Genomic DNA, 20542 nt, shown 5'->3' with positions numbered 1-20542 from the left:
GAAGTTGCTTTGTACTTAGCTACCCTGAGGTCCTATCTTAAGAGATGTTCATTCAGTGACAGCACCCAGTTGCGAAGCACATCATGAGCCCTGCAGCCTACTTTCTGGCCAGACATCAAACAAGAGTGAGACATTTTAGGGAGGAAACTTTTAACCTATTTTAATCTGAACTTTTCCTATAGTTTCATAGGGAACATCTAGAGAGAGGTGGCTTTGCCACATCTAACTTGTGTTGCCTCAAGGCTGTTATTCTGTCTCTTTAGTTGTAAACATTGAACCAGGGGACAGAGCCTAACTCTGATAACAGCCCAAGAACGTGTAGGCTCATGGGGTTTGCGGCAGGAACAAATGTTTTATATGCTTGTTTCCTTCAACAGGACAGATCAGGGGCTAACAAACATTTTCTATAAAGGGCCACAAAGTGATTATTTCAGGCATTTCAGGACACATGGTCTCCATCAAAACCACTCATCTCTGCACCGCAGCATGAAATTAGCCAGAGCCAACATACTAACAGCACAGCTATGTTCTAATAAACTCAGTTTACAAAAACAGGCAGCTAGTATTTGAGCCAAAGGCTAGTTTGCTGAACCCTGGTATACATACATAAATCTAGGCTAGCAAAAGTTAAACTGTTTTTAGATTTATAAAATTTTCCAGACCTTGAAAAAATATTTTCCTATTTTGTAAATTGCCAATTTTACTGAGTTGTTTTCTTTCTATTGATAAGATAAAGCTATTCTTCCCTCACAAGTGACCAAAGTGGTAATGGGTCGGTCTCTACACGCTACCTAATTACACAGTATTTTGCATTTGGTAGCTTCAAAATGAAACTTTTCTTTTCACAGATAAACACTACAGGTGAAGACTGGCAAGAAGAAACACGGATTTCTGAAGTGCCTGGAAAGGAAAAGCTCTGGTCAGTTTCATGTGGACAAGCCCAGTGTTTTCCAGAGATGCTGCTGAAGTAGTCTTCGCTACTGCTTCTCTTCACTCAGCGCTCTACATAACATGGGCTGCATGAAATCAAAGCAAACGTTCCCATTTCCGACCACATTTGAGAGTGAGAAGCGACATGCAAGTGAAGAAAGCTTTATGCCCGAAGAGAGATTTCTACCGAGGATGCCTGCTCCAGTTAATGCCGACGAGGAAGTGAAGGAACCACGAGGGCCTGAAACTGTGGTCTTTGAGTTTGCACACCGCCTGTCACAGGAAATCCTCAGCGACGCCCTGCGGCAGTGGGCGGGCAACAACATGAAGTACGACGACATCCCGTACATTGAGAGTGAGGGGCCCTGACGCCGTAGGACGCTAAGGATGACTTTCTAGAATTGTGGAGGAAGTTGGTGCTAGTTTAAACACATGAAATAATAGCAAAAACTGGTGTGAATAAATACAAATCACTCCACTGGGATGGAGGAAAAAAAAGTCCATGATAGTATCAAGAGTATACAGGAGTACCTAACATGACATACGATAAGCACTTTTATGTTAACAGCAAATTCTTGCTGCTTGGTCTTGGGTTGGAGTCATTTTAAAGGGCTAAGCACAGGGCCCGACCACAGTAGTAAGCTGTGTGCCATACCACTTTCTTCCTGAGCACTAGTAGTAGCACCAAAGAAATCAAATGGTTATTTTCAAGACGCTCCTTTTAAAATAACTATTTGTTAATTTACACACACAAACAAGTTATGAAAAGGATTTTTCAGATGTCTTGGCAAAGAACTTGCACTTAAGCTATGGTAAATACTAGCGGGTCATTTGTCAAAGCCATTTGTGTGAAGGATCCCTACTTAATACATACGATCAAGCAGTAGAAAGCACCCCTTGTAGAAGAAGTGCACCTTGAAACCTGTCCTTAACCACCTTCAACCTCAGGTCCCTAACTAACCATAGCGGTTATTATAGAACTCAAGACTTCACACAACCTGAACAGGATACAATTTACAGAAGCCATGACAATGTTTATGGCACTGACTTAAGCAGTCCAGTGATCTAACGAAACAAGAACTTTTGCAAACACCAAAATATTAAAATAACAGAAGTCCTGCTCAAGGTAGAAAGCAGAGCCTCTTCTCAGTGCAGTAGGTATGTGAAGTTTTAATGTCTCAAAGATGTAGAGAGTTGGTGTAATGAGCATTCCTTCCCATTTTTATTATGGACTAATGGGGCAATTCCCATTCCGGTTACTGTGGGGCCAGTCTATGCATGAGACTATACAGTTGCATTACAAAACAGAAGATCAAACACTCCTTGGAAGAGAGTACTCATGTATTTTTTTTATGGTAATGATGCCCATAAGGCATTTCCAGCCATATACTATTTTCTAAATTTCGCTAACTTTTGGGGGAATTATTTTCTTCCCAAGAATTCAGTACTCTTTAAAATCAATGGAACAGAAAATCTGGGAGTGGAAGAAGATACTAAGAAAACATAGCCTGCAGAAAAACTGGGACTCAGTCTCTAGAATGGTCTTTTCATCCATATTTGTTACACACTGAGTTTAGTTGGAAAGGGAATTACTTAAGTCTGTGTGCATTAAATTCTTTTACTAAGATTCAACAGACCCTTGTCACTGACCGCTAAAGGAAGGCAGAAAAAGACTGTGACCTTTTTAATGAGATAAATATGTATTTGGCCTTATAAGAAGGCAGAAATGCTACCTCTAATTTTAGCTATCCTTTGAAACCCACAAAGAGTGAATTCTCCCTGTTGTGTGGATAAAGAGAGTACTTTGAAGTGAGTTGTGCACCATCTTTCAGTTACCAAAGGACACCGGGTCCTTCAACTTTCATTTCACCTAGTCCCAGGATTTGAACTGTCCTGTTGTACTTGCAATCTAGAAACTTACACAGAAAAACCACGACCCCTGTTAATATAAAGATCTGAAGTCCAAAAGCTAAGGAACCAAATTTTTCTGAAAATGCAAAATATCTTTCAAGCTCATGAAGAAAAATTTAGGTTTTTGAGTATACTAATGACTCAGACAAAAGCCTAGATGTTGCCATTTTTCATTCATTTTATATCTCACAACAGACCACTTTTGCTGCAAAGCATTTACTATTTAAAAGATACAGTATTAGGGTGAGAACACAAAGCCATAGCCACACAAAATTTTTCAGCACACGTACGATGTAGACTGTTGAGTTTTCTTATAAATATTTTAACCTCAGGTTCCTCCTGTGCCTGGGCCCCTATGTCCCAGGCGTGTAGCAGGGCTGCCTGCCAGGTCCACATCTAGCAAGAATTCTCTGTTGCCACTCTGACACAATAGCAGTACTGTTTTGTTACCAAGCACCAACACCTCACTACTGACTTTAAGATTTTATTTATGTATTTGACAGAGAGAGATCACAAGTAGGCAGAGAGGCAGGCAGAGAGAGAGGGGGAAGCAGGCTCCCCACCGAGCAGAGAGCTCGATGCGGGGCTCGATCCCAGGACCCTGGGATCATGACCTGAGCTGAAGGCAGAGGCTTTAACCCACTGAGCCACCCAGGCGCTCCGTCTACTGACTCATTTTAACAGTTAGGTCTTGCAACATAGAATTATCTTGGAAATATATGCTCTGTTATGTCAAACTATGGATGGACAAGGAATTACGAGGCCTGCATCATCAATGAGTTAGTCAACACACCAAACTGGGGGCAGGCAGGGAAAAGAACCGGGTAAACAGATGAGTGCTGCATCCGATAATCATCAAGACACAGTTTGGTCTTGATGACAAGAACAGATGAGAACCTCTTTGATAGAATAACTTCTTTCATACCTTCGGATCTAAATATTGGTTCATGAAAGTAGCAACTTTCATGAACGGTAAAAGAATGGAGGATCTGTGTGATAAGGAAGGAACATGTAGAACAGAAGACGGAGAGAATTATTAGCTGCTGGAAAGGGAGACATTTGTTCCGACTTAGAAATCACACACACATGAAAGACAGTGGCCAAACTGTAAGGGAAAGGAACCCGGGAAAACGGGGGCTCACGAAACAGCATCACATCAGGCTCTGTCAGAAGACACACGGCAAAAACAAGTCTCCAGGGTTCTCGCTGAGGGAAGGGACACAGTAGCAAGTTCCTTTCTTTACCACACTGGCACGTGCCCAACCACTGAGTCTTTTCCCTTCAGAACATCCAGGATAGGGGCAGACGAGCCCGGTGTAACCAGCTACCTTGGATGGCAACTGCCAGGGCAGCAGGTGACCAGGGGAAGTGTGCTGGTCCCTCACCGAGCCCCGCAACAGTGCTTCACTGTCCCCCTGCCCAGGTGACAGGCTCTTGTGTTGTTCCCTTTCAGCTGCCGGCATCTGATCCCAGAGGTCTCAATTTTCAGTTCGCTTATCTGTTCTTTGCAAACTATCTGAGGTCACTAGCACTCAAAGCACAATTTAAGGGGATAAAACTGATCTTAGTTCCATAGGAATAATTTGTGTCAAAATGCCTTATTCGTATTAAAAACAGACGCATTGAATGAAGGAGCTAGCCTGACACTCCTATCCCACTTAATATCACCGGCATTTTATGAGAAGAGAGAACTGTACTTTTGTATTCTATGGCTTTAGAAATCAAAGTTAGAGACACATGATCAATACTGTCAAGGAATAGTGAGTTAAAAACAAAGTTCCAACAAATATATATTGTTTGCTTCATCGTAATGCCCTCATCATCCTGTATTTGTGCGGCCCCACTGGACATGCCTTCCTGGGAGCAGTGGGCACAAGCTCAGATGTACTCCCTATATATTACTTTGCAAAACTCAAGTTTTGTTCATTCTCCTCCTTGTAAGACTTAGCTATGAAATGGTATTTTTCCAAATATTTTTGTGAAAGCATTTTTTTCTAACCATACAATAAAAGTCTAGTTGCCACGAACTAGCTAAGTTCTGATTAAAGCAAATGCCTTTCAATATTGTGTACTATCAAATTTTTCGATATAAAGAGCTTAACATTTTCTGCATTTCTAATGAAGGCAAGGTGAGTAAAACTCCACTGACAGAAATTATTTCTTGGATCATTCAGGTCCAATTTAAGAGCTGTAAGACTATTAATGTAAACATGCCCACTACCATGCCATCTGTACTCGGAATCTGTTCATGACTTTTGGCGCGGGGCAGGGGGGATGCTTCATGTTAAATATTTAGAAAATTCAAAGCAACTCCCAGATTGCAGTTCCCTCACCTATAAGAAGGGTGCAGGATGTGACCTCTGATGTCTTTTTCAGTTTTGCCACTTTCTGTTCTTAAAAACCAGAAGTTCTCTTAGTTTCTGAGTGGTTTGGGATGAAGGGAAAACTCTGTCACAAAAAAAAATGATAAACTGAGCTTTAAAGATTATTCTTGCCCTGACTTTAATGTCCCAAGTCTGGAACACCCTGCAGGTTCTTGTGTACCTTAAGAAAAACTTATTTTGTCAACAGTTTTGGAATGTATTTCTATTCTGAACAAAAAGTCCCCCCCCCCGCCTCCTGATTTATACTATGTAACAGCAAATAACTTATCACACCCAAGTTTAATGTAAATTGTAAAAAGCAATGTTCTCTATTTTAGAGATTGGAGTTTCCTAATTCCTCATTTTTTCAGACTCACAAATCCTACAAAACAACCATCACTTTCACCACAGGGAAGGATTCTGGTTAATTTGAGGGAAGATAAAAGCTGAGTTAGTAATACCAGAGACAACCTCATAAAAACCTTTTCACTTTGCCAGAGATTTCTAATATTATAAAAGGAACGCTTCTATAGTAACATAATTACTTTAAAACAGGTTTATATATCCAGAAAATTCTCTGAAGCATTAACAAAATAGCCAAAAAATTCCAGGTTTTTTAAATAATCTATACATATGTTTATTTAATCAACATAAAAACTACTACCCAAAACCAAAACATAAGGTTCTCATTTCAATTAGATATTTAAGACCTCCTAATTTTCCCATTTTTATAAAACGGGCTGGCAAATATTTTCTGAAAAGGATGATAGTATTTTAGGCTTTGCAGGCCTTAAGGTATCTGTTGCACTACTCAAAGCAGCCGCAGACAACAGGTAAATAGCCAAGTGTAGTGACACACCAGTCAATATTCACTTATGAGCGCAGATATGAAATTGCATGTAACCTTCACGTGTCATGACATATTAGTAGTTGATTCTTTTTTCCCTCAGCCATTTAAAAATGCAGAAAACATTCGTAGCTTGTGGAAAACTCAGCAACAGGCCGCAGGCCGGATCTGGCCCATGTACTATAGTTTGCCAACATGTGCTCCAAAATAACACCTTAAAAATCTAGTCACCTTAGAATTTCAAATCGTTACTTCCCAGAGACTTAAAGTAATTATTCAAATCTTCATCAGTAACTTCTTTTAGATCAGCTGGTTTCCACTTTGGACTCTGGTCTTTATCTATTAAAACTGTCAAGTGAAGACACAAGAAATGTTAGTAGGTTTCCTTCCAGTATTACCAGGTTTTAATTATTGAATTGACAGAAACTACCTTACACAAGACATATTTTGTCTAGCACATTTTTTCCTGCAAAGTTAAAATTTTTGCATGTATTCCATTTTTCTTTTAAGTTAAAGCTCCATAGGATTTGGATGGACAGGAACGTACTGGTGACTCATGTGGCCACTTGCCGCTGCACCAAGTCCGATGCCTGCAGCTGGAACACAGCCTATGAACTAACGTGGCTCAAGCCTTAGTCTTCTTCAGACAAAACCGTAAATGAAATCTTGCTGTTATAAAGCAGCTAAAACCCGAGTTGGTGTGGTTTAAAGGGAAGGCAAGGGAGGGTGGAGGGCCCAGATCTGCCTTCTAAACTCCTCCACATTGAATTGAAAGGAAAATTACTTGAAGTAGAGGGACGGGGGTGACTTTATGCACAATTCAATGTGGATACTGCTGTTCTGCTGAATCCTCTAGTTCACACAGCTCTGAATTAAAACAGCAGACTGTCTTCAGGTTATCCTAAGAAACTACTTCTCTTATTACGGTGCAGTCATCATTTACTGTGGCCACGCAGCATCCCCGTCGGATCATAAGGATGAGGCAACTGGCAAACCTGTCGTTTAAACAGGGAAGGGGCTGTCCGTTTCCTGGTTGGAGAGTATACGACTATATTCTAGCCATTACTGCTTGGGAAAACTTGGTGACAGGTATACAGGATCCTTCTGTATTATTTCGTACAAAAAAAATAGTGGGGGGACTACACTTAGTATGGTTAACCATGCTTAAAATGTGCATAATTTGGGGGGATACTGGAGGTTTTTTTGTTGTTTGTTTTTAAGATTTATTTATTTTAGAGAGTGAGCGAACAAGGGGGAGGAGGGACCACGGGAGAAGAAGACGGACTCTCGAGCAGAGCCCGCTGAGGGCGGTGGCTGATGCAGGGCTCCATCTCACGACCCTGAGATCTGACCTGACGCAAACCAACACTTGGAAGCTTCTACTGCCAACACCACTCCGGTGCCCCACACTGGAGGTCTTTAAGTCTGGGCTGCCTAGTTACAGGTTTCTAGCTGGTATCAGGATCAGTGGTAACACTGATGTTATGATCCCTGCCAATCTGACAGTTTTAGATTCCCCAAACAGCATAAGTAAAAGCAATTCTGGAACATTCCTTTCTTCAAGAATCTCTTCCCTTAAAGCCCTCTGGCTAAAGCTATCATGGTATTTACCTCTCCGACAGTCTGCTTAAGGGCAAAAGGAAAGAATATGAGTAAAAGCTGTATGTTCTCACAGACAGAATTTTTTTTTACTTAGCACAGATATAACAAGTTCCTGCCATGTAGACAGCTCAGGTTCTTTCAAGTCTCATGAGGCACCCACTCAAATTCCTTTTGGTAACTCTCTAGTTCTGCTGAAATCTGTATTTATTTTCTTCTATAACCAGGAAGCAGCTTATTTTAGCTGTTAAGGGAATTTTTGACAACCATTCCCCTAAATTTGCTAGTTTATTTTATCTAATTTGCTAACATATTTTATAATTAGCAAACTGTAGCAAACATTTGGTTATTATGCAAGCACAGCAAACAGTCTGACCCAGATAGATGCTGCTTGCAAAACAGGGAGGTTGTGCTGAGAGATGAGGCAGTATACTCTCTCTTCATTAAAAGTGGCTTGATAAGCTCCTGCGTCATGAATCATAACGCATTAAAACCCAAGGGGCACACAGGTCCTCCTAATATCAAAGGTCCAGCCTCTGATCCACATGCAGCAAGAATTTGCAGGGAATTAGCGGGAAAATGCACATTTTACTTGTTTTTATAGAAACATACAGCCATTTCCTCTGACTCAATTCCGAGTCCTCTAAAAGGATTTGAATGCCTGCTTATTTCTGATGTTGTGCTGTAAGTTAAGAGAATTCTACTACAGCGACCAGTCTTTATCAAAGTTTATATACGGCTCAGAGAGTCTAATCTTTTATTCAAATAAAGTATATACAGAGTCTCTACTATATTAAAGCAATCCATAAAAACATTAAAAACTTAGAGAGCAAAACACATGCAAAAGGAAGAACTCACTCATGCAACATAAATGATAGCTCTTATGGGGATACAGATTTGCTACGAGCAAAAAATGAATCATTTCACTTTAAGTATGCTAACTTTGGAGATGATAAAAACAAATTACTAAGAAGATTAGCAGATGTTACTAATTATGTCATTTTTTTTTTTTCCAATGTCAGTGTTTAACTGCTCAGGTACAGGTGAAGAGGTAACAGTAGGGAGCCGCCAGGCCAGTACTAGAGAGGGGGGGAGGGGCCCGAGGCTTCTTACAAGGGAATAAAAGCAGTTTTCCAAGGCTCCAGCAGCAGCGTGAGTTTTCAGACCCAGCTGTCCTTAGCAGAGGCAGTCCATGCGACTGGAGAAGCAGGATTACCTCTTACATACAAATTAGGGAGTAGTAACACAGGTTATGTGAATTTTCCAAAGAATACTGATTTCAAGGACTGATATTCCCTTATGCACCAGCTGGTAATAAGAAAGGAACAACTTTGCAATCTTTATGAAAGTGGAATTTTCACTAATAAAACAACTATTATCTTTGATTCACAGTATATGCTCACAAATCCTATTTCCATAATAGGAAGAAAACAATCATCACTTACCTGCTCTAACACCTTCATAAAAGTCATGGCCTCCCTGAAAGAAAATTGAGATTAAATGGTGAATCTCCAGGCATCCTTATTCCCAGTGCTGCTCTGTCTTCTCCACTCCCATGGCCACAGCCTGAAATCAACAGAGACTGGACCGCCTGTATGACCCACTCTGGATCACCACCTCCGATCCCAGTCTGCTCAAGCCCGACGACTTTTCACCACTTTACTGTGGTCACTTTCCCCTGAAAATGCCCTCCTCTCCTTCAAGGCTTTCTCTCCCCTTGAGTCTGTCCTGGCAAAATCCCAGCCCCACCTGCCCCTACCATCTGCCTCTGCCTGCATTCAAGGGGCTAAATCTTGGTGCAGGAAAATCTGTGATTGGCTTCATTTAAAATTCATGCCCACAAATCTCAAACAGGCATGGAAAACTGCCCAATGGTCCATGTTCTCCTTACTTCCCAAGATGATTTCAACTGTCTTCTGCCTTCTCAACCTGGCAAATTTTTCTCTCACTGTATTCTCATGACTCAACTTCCTACTTCATTACAAAAAGAGAAGTGCTAAGCCACGAACATTTGCAGCTTCTCACCCCTCAACTACCTGCAGCCCAACTACAACCCTCCGTACCATGCCTTCCCTTTCCTATCTACACAGAAAGCTCTTTCAAAGGCCTGTTCTCCTCCCCTCCCCCACCATTCCTACTCATCTCTCTCTTCTCAAGGACTGTGCTTGAGAAGGTCATCTGTCTCTATTTTTAGCCCTGGCATCATCAGTGTAGGCAGCAAAACTCAGTGACTGACTGCAGTTCAAATATCTGGGCTCAGACGAATGGATAAAGACGATGTGGTAGGTATAAACAATGGAATACTACTCAGCCATCAAAAAAGAAATTTTCCCATTTGCAATGACGTGGATGGAACTAGAGGGAGTTATGCTAAGCAAAATCATTCAGTCAGAGAAAGACAATCATCATACGATCTCGCTAATATGTGGAATTTAAGAAACAGAAGAGGGATCATAGGGGAAGAGAGGGAAGAAAAAAACAAGATGAAACCAGAGAGGGAGACAAATCCTAAGAGACTCCTAATTGCAGGAAACGAACTGAGGGTTGGTGGAGGGGTGAGGAGTGGGGAGTGGGGGCATGGGGGGAATGGGGTAACTGGGTGATGGACATTAAGAGGCACATGACGGAACAAGCGCTGGGTATTGTTATTTAATAACTATTTCAAAATATGAAAATCCATTAGGGAGACCTACTTTCTAGTTACTAAGCAAAGTATTTCCTTTAGGCCTTAAATTAATCTAAGGGCCCTCTACATATAGCCCAAAATCAATGATTCTGCTTTCAAAGAGTTTATCATCTAGAAGAAGTCTCCATGACTCTGAAGTGTCTCATTAAATTAATAATCTATGTCATTGGTCTATTTCAAATATATTTACAATGTTATTCTCAATGTTAATCTATTAATTAAGACACGGAACAAACTAGTAACATCCATTCCTACATTTTACATAGGCATACACTCCTCATTTTACCAGTGAGGGGATTCAAATTTACAGAGTTCATGCTTCTTGCCCAAAGGTCAGAGAGCAGGCCTGAAAAATGGTTTATTTCTATTTTGAACCCCACCTGAGATCAGAGGCTTTCTTAAACTTAACACACAAATGTAATCATTGTTTCCTAAGAGCTCAACTCAAGAACAGTGCCAGCGTGACAGTCCCGCGCCCCTTAAGCTAGCTGGTCTGTTGTGCTTCCACAGAGCAGATTAACACGCAGTTTTAAGGGTTTTGTTTATAGTTTTCTGTATTTTACATGCTCCACAATGAATATCTATTACTTTCATAAATAGAAAATATATATATATATATATATTTTAAAGTCTTACCATACAAGCTTGACTCAGCCGATATTCCATAGTAAATACTTCTTGCAAGGTCTTTGAAGAGCCCTCTATGAGCTGCCTTAGTGTTATCTTTAGGGATGTTGGGGACATTTTATTAATTATCTGTGGGAGAAAAAAAATTTTTTACTAATTTTAGCCCAAGTGTTCCTTTATTGTCTATAACAAATTAGCTGAGTTTTGATGTAAATCTTATTAAAATTTGCTCCTTTTATACAGTACCTTCACCTGGCAGTTTCATAAAAGTGAGATTATGCCATAACCTCATCCTGTCAAAGCACCAATGGTTTTCTAATCTCCTGTAATAACGAAACAAATCATTCCACCAGTGGAATAAATGCTATACCCATAAATTAACAAAAGAAATCCATATTTTTGTAGCTGCCTGCCATAAATTATGATCCCAACTAGGTAAGCAAACAGTGATTATGCTGAAGTAAAATTAATATACATCTTACAAACAACTAAGATATCAGAGAACATTATACTTTATAATATAAAAAAGGTACAGTAGAAATATAGCTCTTTCCTTCCCATTTTGCAACTACAGAGAAGTGTTTGAACTGAACTACACTCTTTATCTAAAAATAAATCTGCTTACCTTAAAAGTAAGAAGAGAAAACAAGACACCATGAGGTGGTCTTCTATAGTATTTAAATACTTAATAAAGGAACAGTAACAGGCCGGACTCCTTGGCCACAGTGCCATGCGCCCCTCCCTTCTGAATTTAAAGATGGTGTTACTAGTGTTCTGACGCACTTGTGTGACTGTGACCAGCGGCTGCTGCACATGCTACGTAATATGCTACGTAAATCTGCTGTGTATATCTATCATGGGCTAGGTAAATCTGATGCTTGCCCTGGTCTTCATAACTGCAATACAGCTTTCAAGCCTGTTGTTGAGTGATTGTCTCAAAGGCAGAAATTTCAGTTCCTGAGTTCAAAGAACTCCCCCATCAAGATTCCAGGTTCTCTGCATTGTCCTCAAGTGTGGCATGCAGATTCAGAGAACACGCCAAACGGACAGGGCAGGATCTGACCTAACAGCTGCTGGAACTTACATAGATGACTACTGTACAGGAAAAGTTCAGGGAAGTCAGTGTCCTACCTACAGTCACAATGCTGAAGAAAAGGTGAGAAAGAGAGAAAAGAAACTAAGCCTTTTCATGCATCTGATTCATCTTCATCGGAACTCACCCTTCTGCCCTCAGTGCTGCATGCACATGATCTCTCTTAATGCCCCCAAAGCACTCCCACTCCACGGTCTCCCCTTTCTGGTTACAGACCATGAGGATGATAGCACCTGCACAGAAGTCTGTGTACTATGCTAGGAGGCCCCTCCTTTTCACAGGAAAGTAGACAAGGGGTCCATTTTGCTGACAAAACCACTGGTTTTCTCTAGCAAGAGCAATGACACAGGTGAACCACATGACCCACGTGACCATCTGGAAGAGCTTCACTCACGGTGTTGAAAGCTGTACTTGAGGAGTGACATAACCACGTTCTATCTTTTCAAGTCTACAAAGTCAATGAAGCTATAGTTCCCTTTCCAAAAGGCTATAGTATAAAAGCCCACAATCACGTACCTCACACTACCATTATGACTAACTGCCTGTGTTAGGCTAACTGCACTTTATATACAATCTAGAATTCTCAAAACACAAACTCTCTTTGCCATACTTCCTCAGTTGGCTACCAATTACTCTTATTAAAAAGGCCACTTAACAGGAAAACCATCCCATCTACAACTGCACCAAAGATAATAAAATACTTAGGAATAAACTTAACCAAGGCGGTGAAAGACCTGTATGCTGAAAGCTATAAAACACTGATGAAAGAAACTGAAGATGATACAAACAACAGAAAGATATTCCACGCTCATGGATTAGAAAAACCAGTATTTTAAAATGTTCATACTACACGAAGCAAGCTACAGATTTAATGCAATCCCTATCAAAATACCAGCAGCATCTTCCAAAGAACTAGAATAATGTTAAAATCCATATGGACCCAAAAAAGACCCCAAACAGCCAAAGCAATTTTGAGAAAAAAGAAGAAAGCTGCAGGTATTAAAATCCCAGATTTCAAGATAATACTACAAAGCTGTAGTAATACTATAAAACATGGAATGGAACGGAAAGAGACCTCAGAAATAAACCCACACTTACATGGACGACTAACCTGTAAGAAATGAGGCAGGATATATATACGATGGGGAAAAGATAGGCTCATTAACAGATGGTGGGGGGAAACCGGACAGCTTCACACAAAAGAAAGACACTGGACCACTTTCATACAGCATATTAAAAATAAGCTCAAAATGGATCAAAGACCTCAATGTGATACCTGAAACCACAAAACCCCTAAAAGAAAACACAGGTAGTAATTCTGACACTGCCAGTAGAAACATTTTCCTATATATGTCTCCTAAGGCAAGGGAAACAGCAAAAATAAATTAGAGGAACCACACCAAAATAAAAAGCTTTTACACAGTGATGGAGACCATCAACAAAATGACAAGGCAACCTACTGAATGGGGGAAGATATCTGCAAATGATACATTCAATAAGGGATTAATATCTAAAATATATAAAGAACTTGTACAACTCAACACAAACAATCCAATTAAAAAACAGGCAAAAAACATGAACAGACATTTTTCCAAAGAGGACATAAACATGGCCAACAAACACATGAAAAGATATTCAACATCACTGATCAGCAGTGAAATACAAATCAAAACCACCATGAGATACAGTATACCCTTGTCAAATGGCCAGTATCAAAAAGATAAGGAACAAGCGTTGGTGAGGATATGGAGAAAAAGGAACCCTCATGCACTGTTGGTAGAAATATAAACTGGTGCAGCCACTGTGGAAAACATTACGGAGGTACCTCGAAAAAATTAAAAATAGAATTACCATATGATCCAATAATCCCACTACTAGGTACTTACCAAAGAAAACAAAAACACTAAATATGAAAAGATCCACACACCCCTATGTTTATTGCAACATTATTTACAGTAGCCAGGATACAGAAGGAACCCAAGTGTGAATGTATAAAGAAGACGTGGCACGTATATACAATGGTGTATTACCCAGTCATAATAAAGAACGAAATCTTGATTTTTGCAATAACATGGATGGACCTCATGCAGATAATGCTAGTGAAATAAGCCTGAGAAAAAGAAATACCATATGATTTCATTCATGTGGTATTTAAGAAACAAAACAAATAAACAAAGAAAAAAAGCCCAGACTTAAATACAGAGAACTGGTGGTTATCGGGGGGCAGGGGTGGGTGGAAGAATGGATGAGACAGACAGGAAAAAATGGCCACATAGTAAGGGCTCCAGGTGTTTGTGCCTGTGTCATGCACACATAAGTACACTAGAAAAAAAAGGGAAGAAAATTTCAATTGAAAAGCTCCACTGGTTAAGACATTTAATGAATTAGTAATTAGATTTCCTGTTAACAGACACCACGTTAGAAAATAGGTTGTGCACTGACAACCCAAGGAAAACTAGTTTCCAACGATTCTTAGTATACTGGCAATCAGGCGCAGAGACTCAGGGTTTGAACTCTACAGTCCACAACTCAGTGGTAGAATTCCGGCCCTACCCCCTTCTACATGATTGATCTTAGTTTCTTCACTTCTCAGATGGAGACTGTAATACTATCTACCCCAAAAATGGATAGTGCAAGGAGCCAGAAACCAAGCCAAACAGGGAAGGGAAGGGAAGGAGTATGTACTGAGCACACTTCCCTTCGCTCACACGGGTGTACGCTGTACAAACGCGGAAACCAGCCTGGGAAGAATTTATCCAAGGTCACTCAGAGAGGAGTCCAACCGCCAGCCTGACAATCCCAAAGTCTACTTCACTCTACACACAAGGTTACAGAGGTAATCAATGCCAAAGGCTGATGAAAAGTCAAGGAGAAAAGACGGAGAAGACATCATGTCAGGTGATAGGAGTTGATAAAAACTTACTTGTATAGTTTTGGTGGAAAGGGGGGGAAGACAAAGTCAGGATGGTAGCTTGAGGAAAAACTGTTAAGAGAAGGCTTTCTTTCTTTTTTTTTTTTTTTTTTAAAAGATTTTATTTAGTTGACACAGAGAGAGAGATATTACAAGTAGGCAGAGAGGCAGTCAGAGAGGGAGGGGGAAGCAGGCTCCCTGCTGAGCAGATGTGGGGCTCGATCCCAGAACCCTGGAATCATGACCTGAGCCGAAGGCAGAGACTTAATCCATTGAGCCACCCAGGCGCCCCAGAGAAGGCTTTTTCTAAGAGCAGGAAAGTTTTTGAAAATAAGGGCAGAAGGAAATGTGCAGTCACCCAAGAAGGTAAAATTTTACAGATAACTGAAAGATGGAGAAGACTGATGGCCAAGTAGCTCCTCAATGAGGCAGGAAAGGATGGAATGAAAGTACATTTGGGGATGTTTCCCTCAGCAAAAAGGGAGACACGGGTCAGAGGAATCAAAAGGATGATGCAAGAGGGTTAAAGGAGCTCGTGTAATAGAGCCTCATTCATTACAAAGGGAACACGGAGACTATTCCAGAACACTGGACAAATGATGAGGACTCGGATCTTCAACTATGTCAGAAATGTGTATGGATACGGTCATGCAACCACACAACCTGGTGAACATATTTCTCCTTGGTAAAACACTGGTTAGTGCTGTAACTAAATTATCCGGCCCTTTAAAAATAAGCTGTCTCATGTGTGCCAAAGAGCCAACTTCTTTTTTCCTATATTTTTATCAAATAATTCACATTCTCATCTCCATTCAGTATTAGTGAGCATCTACTATGCATCAGACACTTCCGAGAAGACAACAGTGACCCGGACATGGTTGCACTCAGAGCGTTATCAGCATTACAGTCACTGCTTTTTTGGTAAGAGTCCTAGGAACTCTTATTAAGTTTTACCAAATCTTAGGGATTTCCAACAAAAGAAAAACTCAGGATACACCCTCTACCTCTCCCTTCAGCATCTACCAGAACACTCAATAACATACTGTTTGATATGCATTATCCAACAAGCCTATACTGATACAATTAAAAGAACAATATTTTCAACAACCCTTTAATGATACAATTAGAAAAATTCTACCAAGTTGGCCTCAGGCTTCTTTGAAGGGACAATACAGACATATAAGCTCCAAATCCTTCTCTGATTTAGAGATGATCTTAGAAAAGAAGCTACAGAGGTTTTTCTTTATAAAAAAAGGATGTCACTTATGACATTCTCTACAAGTCTAGGCTGTCAGATTTAACTCCAAAAGGAACCCCAACAATTAGGAATTTGTGTATATTTGGATCATTTATATTTTCTATACTATGAACGGTGAATACTTTTCTAAATAATCTTACATATTTTGTACTTATACCTATAAATCTTTTCCAAGTTTCAGATTGACAATAAACCAACAGAAATACAAAATACCTGCACTAAAGCAAGTCAGTCTAATTCATAGCATACTGCAGTTTCACAGAAACATTTATTTTTAAATATATTCTTTATCATTCTGAAGGGTCCTACTATATAAAGACCAAATACTACTTTAAAGAAATGGGAACTGGTACTTCTTTTATCTACAGCAAAGGCTTAGAGCCAGTCCAACAAGAGTGCTTTCTGCAATCGTATCTTAAGACTTTTCCAGTAATTTCTTAAAAGGCTTAGCAATTTAAATAAAAGGGCAAAGATAATGTCGAAAGAATCAAGTACCACTCTTTCATGATCTCCCAAATGCTCATGATAGTGTTTTAGGGTCACTGATAATCCACCAGTGGATCCATCACCGGAAAGCTGTTTCCTGTTTACACATATTGATGTATTTTCCCCTTTACGGTTTACTGTCCTCCTTCTCCAAAGACACAACGTACCCAGCCACACTACCATTAAATTACTCTTACTCATAGCAATAAACAGCACAGTGTAATGGGTACCTTCAGCAAATCAAATACCTACTTCTATATGTCAAACTGTTTTTTAAATATAATTAGGTATGTTTTGATTTTTTTAAATAATTAGCTTTACTCACATGTAACTTAGATATAAAATTCACTCATTTTAAGTGAAGAGTTCTGTAACGCTTGATAAATGTATACAGTTGTGCAACCACTCCTACAATCAAGATTTGGAACATTTTTTTTTCTTTAAGATCTTATTTATTTGACAGAGAGAAAGATCACAAGTAGGCAGAGAGTCAGGCAGAGAGAGGAGGAAGCAGGCTCCTTGCCAAGCAGAGAGACTGAAGCGGGGCTCGATCCCAGGACCCTGAGATCATGACCTGAGCCGAAGGCAGAGGCTTTAACCCACTGAGCCACCCAGGCGCCCCAGGATTTGGAACATTTTCATCACCACGAAGTTCTCCTTCCCTCAACTCTACCCGCAGATAAGTGATGTATTTTCTATCCCTGTAATTTTGTATTCTCTAGAATTTCATAAAAATAAAATCAAAAGTAAGCAGTTCTGTGTGTCGTGTCTGCTTGCTTTCACCTGGCACACTGCTTCCGCGACGCATCCACGCTGTTTCACGCAGCGCTAACTCGTCCCTTCCCACAGTCAAGCGGTATTCCAGTTTGGGGCCATTATAATGAAGTTACTATGAACGTGTGAGGAAAAGCATCTGCATAGCCATATGTTTACATTTTTCTTGGGTAAATCCCTCGGGGCGGGACTGTTGGGTCTTGCAGTAAATGTACATCTAACTTACGAGGCTGCCAAACGGCTTTTCTGCCAGCAGTGTGAGTTGTCGATGTTCCCTTTCCTTACCAACACTTGGGTGTTGGTACAGTCAACCTTTTACATGCTAGCCACTCCAGCAGATGCACAGTGACATCTCACTGTGGTTTTAATTTGCATTTTCCTAATGAATAAAGATCTTAAGCATTTTTATGCGTGCTTCCTGGCCATTCATACATGTTCTTTGGTGAAATGTCTAGGTTCCTGTTTTCTAGGTGCACTGTTTGTATTCTCATTAACTTACAAGTGTTCTTTATATACAATAAAGCCCTGTTATCAAATATGAGTTTTGCAAATATATGTCCTCCCAGATGTGGTCTATTTTCTTCATAGTGCCTTTCAAAGAAGAAAAGTATTTAATTATAATAAAGATCAACTTATTAATTTTCTTCTTGTGTAGCTCTTGCTTTTTGCATTAAAAAGTCTTGGCTAACATAAAGTCACAAAGATTTTCTGTTTTCTTTTAGAAGTGGTACAGTTTTAGCTCCTGTATTTAGGTGCATAATCCACTTTGACTTGCATATGGTGGAGTTCAGAGCACATTACTTCGAGACAGGACACTTAGACATATTGGTTATTTTGAGTTAAAGGCACTTGAGAAACAGTATGACCCTCCCTTTGTTCCAGGAAATAAAACTCCTATGTGAAAGATGCCCTGTGTGTAGCAGAAGGAAGACATTCTTTCACCAGATAGGGAACATGCAGCCCAGACGTTTATACAAATAACCCTTGTTAAACCAACCCTTACCTTCCCAGTTCCTCCTTCACCATTTACTACCACTAGACCAACCTCCTTTCTCTTGTTAATTCTTCACAAATTGTCTAAAAGGCATAAAATCTTCCTGCTCTGGTTATTTGTTCATATCTTCATTCTCTTGTGCAGGCTCCCATATACATGTAAAAATTTAGTATCTTTTGTATCTTTTCTCCTATCAATCTATCCGGCTTATGTCAGTTTAATGCTTAGGCTGGGCTGGAGACCCTCAGAAGACAGAGGAGAATTTTCTCCTTCCCTACACGTATAAGGGAAGAATCAAGCACTTCTTCCTCTCACACGTGGATATCCAGGTGTTCCAGGACCATTTATCGATCTCTTTCCTGCTGAATTATCTTGGGAGCTCTGGACAGCCTTTACTTTAGTATTAATCTACCCCCACCACCAACTAAAGTGTAAACCTTCTGGCTGATGGTAATATGAAGTCTCCAGACCTTTGTGAATCCTGTTAACTGTCCAAACTACTGTTTTCTTCTGGTTCTTTCCTGGTCTTATAGAGTTTTACCTAAAACACGTATAGATCAATATTCTGAAAATTTCTGCAAGAAGGAAACCAAATCAATCTTAGGACTTTTCTGTTTGTTTCCTTGCTCTCGGGAATCAGTCCTATGCTATCTGCATTGTCCAATATTAACAAACACTTGTTTCATATATTTTGTCCAGTTTTCTAGTTGTTTACAACAGAAGGACAATTTCTGTAGCATTTAATTCTTCATGAACACCGGTCACTTAATTTTTAAAAATAATACAGTACATGGCTAATTCTCAAAGCTTACAGAAAGATTAGTAAACTTTAAAATTTAATTTCTCTAATATTTTGCTGTTCTTCTTTCTTAAAATCTATACCTATTTATCCTTAGTTTTCCTTTTTCCCAAATTTTTCATGTGTATGATTTCTTTACAGTAGCTTTTCATATTCTAAAATACTAACTTCAAGTATAAACCTGAGATTTATTCTTCACAAAATGAACATTCAAAAGTAAACAAATACATAAATCCCACACTGGTAATTAGAAGAAATTCCAAAGAATTTTAAAAGTTATCTAATATTTTAAAGAGGAACTTATATGCCCTTTAAGCCTTTAACACAATAGGCTACTCTCTCCTCTCCTCTCTCATATCGATCACTAAGAATAAACACCTAAAACACAAGACAAAAACAGCATGGGTTTCTTTGGCCATTTGCTCAGGAACGCCTTCCTGGACACTAACTGGACATCTTGCTCCTTGTTCTTATTTTTCTCTCTGGCCATGGACTTCCTACTCTAGCACTGAGGATTAGTGATCCTGCTGAAATACCTTTCCTTGGCGTACTGTCCTTGCTGACACAGTTGGGCTTTGGGAGGGTAGGGTCTCAATCTCTTCTACTCATCTTTCTTTGATTACTGATATCACTTGCAATTGTGGAAAGGAACCCTTACACATAGAAGGTGGCTGCAATCTGGACCATAAGCAGACTACTAGATCCTTAGGATCTACAGAAGGAGACAGGAGTCCCTGAAGGGCTCACAGGGGTTAGGAGCAATCCTAGAAGCTTAATGACACAAGTATTAGAATCTTTTAAAAAAAAATTGTTCAAACATTTGATCTGCAAACCTTTCACTGAGGCAACAAAAGCTATTTTCTCCTTCAGGGCTACTTTTTGGTGTATGTTTCTGGCCGAGATAATTAAAACAAACCTTGTATGTAAGCTCTATCAGAGAAGCCTCAGTGGGGATTTTGGATCTTCACATCACGATGTTTCCAGCAGATACTAACATTCTGGAGCCACATCTGAACTACAGATCTGAATAAAAACCAAAACCTGTCCTTCTGATAAGAGTGCTTACCGTGACCCTAGCCTAGGGTGATCATCGCTGTGATGGATGGCTTGCCAGGTACCCTCCTCCGGATGCGGACTAATCATATTGCCAAAGGAAGAGAAAGAATATTGAAAGAATATTGAGTTCTATCCCTCGGTTCTGGGGTAGGCCAGTGGTTTTAAAATGTCATCTTGCACATCTGTACTGCTTTAAAATGACATCATA

The 20542-nt window shown here is 39.9% G+C and overlaps 3 protein-coding genes across 8 annotated transcripts in view; 1 reads left to right on the top strand and 2 right to left on the bottom strand.

The window, feature by feature from the left end:
- The window catches only part of LOC309844194 (small membrane A-kinase anchor protein), a 75159-nt gene extending 70256 nt beyond the window's left edge, over positions 1-4903 (top strand). For all 6 annotated transcript variants that reach the window (XM_082690573.1, XM_082690570.1, XM_082690572.1 and 3 more), the window contains one exon: positions 849-4903. In XM_082690573.1, coding sequence (XP_082546699.1) covers positions 1012-1299 — 288 coding nt within the window. In that variant the 5' untranslated portion in view covers positions 849-1011 and the 3' untranslated portion in view covers positions 1300-4903. The remainder of the gene's footprint in view (positions 1-848) is intronic.
- The window catches only part of SLC40A1 (solute carrier family 40 member 1), a 747507-nt gene that overhangs the window by 597485 nt on the left and 129480 nt on the right, over positions 1-20542 (bottom strand). The window lies entirely within an intron of this gene.
- The window catches only part of HIBCH (3-hydroxyisobutyryl-CoA hydrolase), a 93471-nt gene continuing 78745 nt past the window's right edge, over positions 5817-20542 (bottom strand). Inside the window, 3 exon segments of the mRNA XM_082690544.1 lie at positions 5817-6399; positions 9096-9129; positions 10973-11092. Coding sequence (XP_082546670.1) covers positions 6284-6399; positions 9096-9129; positions 10973-11092 — 270 coding nt within the window. The 3' untranslated portion in view covers positions 5817-6283.

Source organism: Mustela nivalis (assembly GCF_964662115.1).
Source record: "Mustela nivalis genome assembly, chromosome: 11".
Taxonomy (NCBI): Eukaryota; Metazoa; Chordata; class Mammalia; order Carnivora; family Mustelidae; genus Mustela; species Mustela nivalis.
This window is presented reverse-complemented; position numbering and strand designations above follow the sequence as displayed.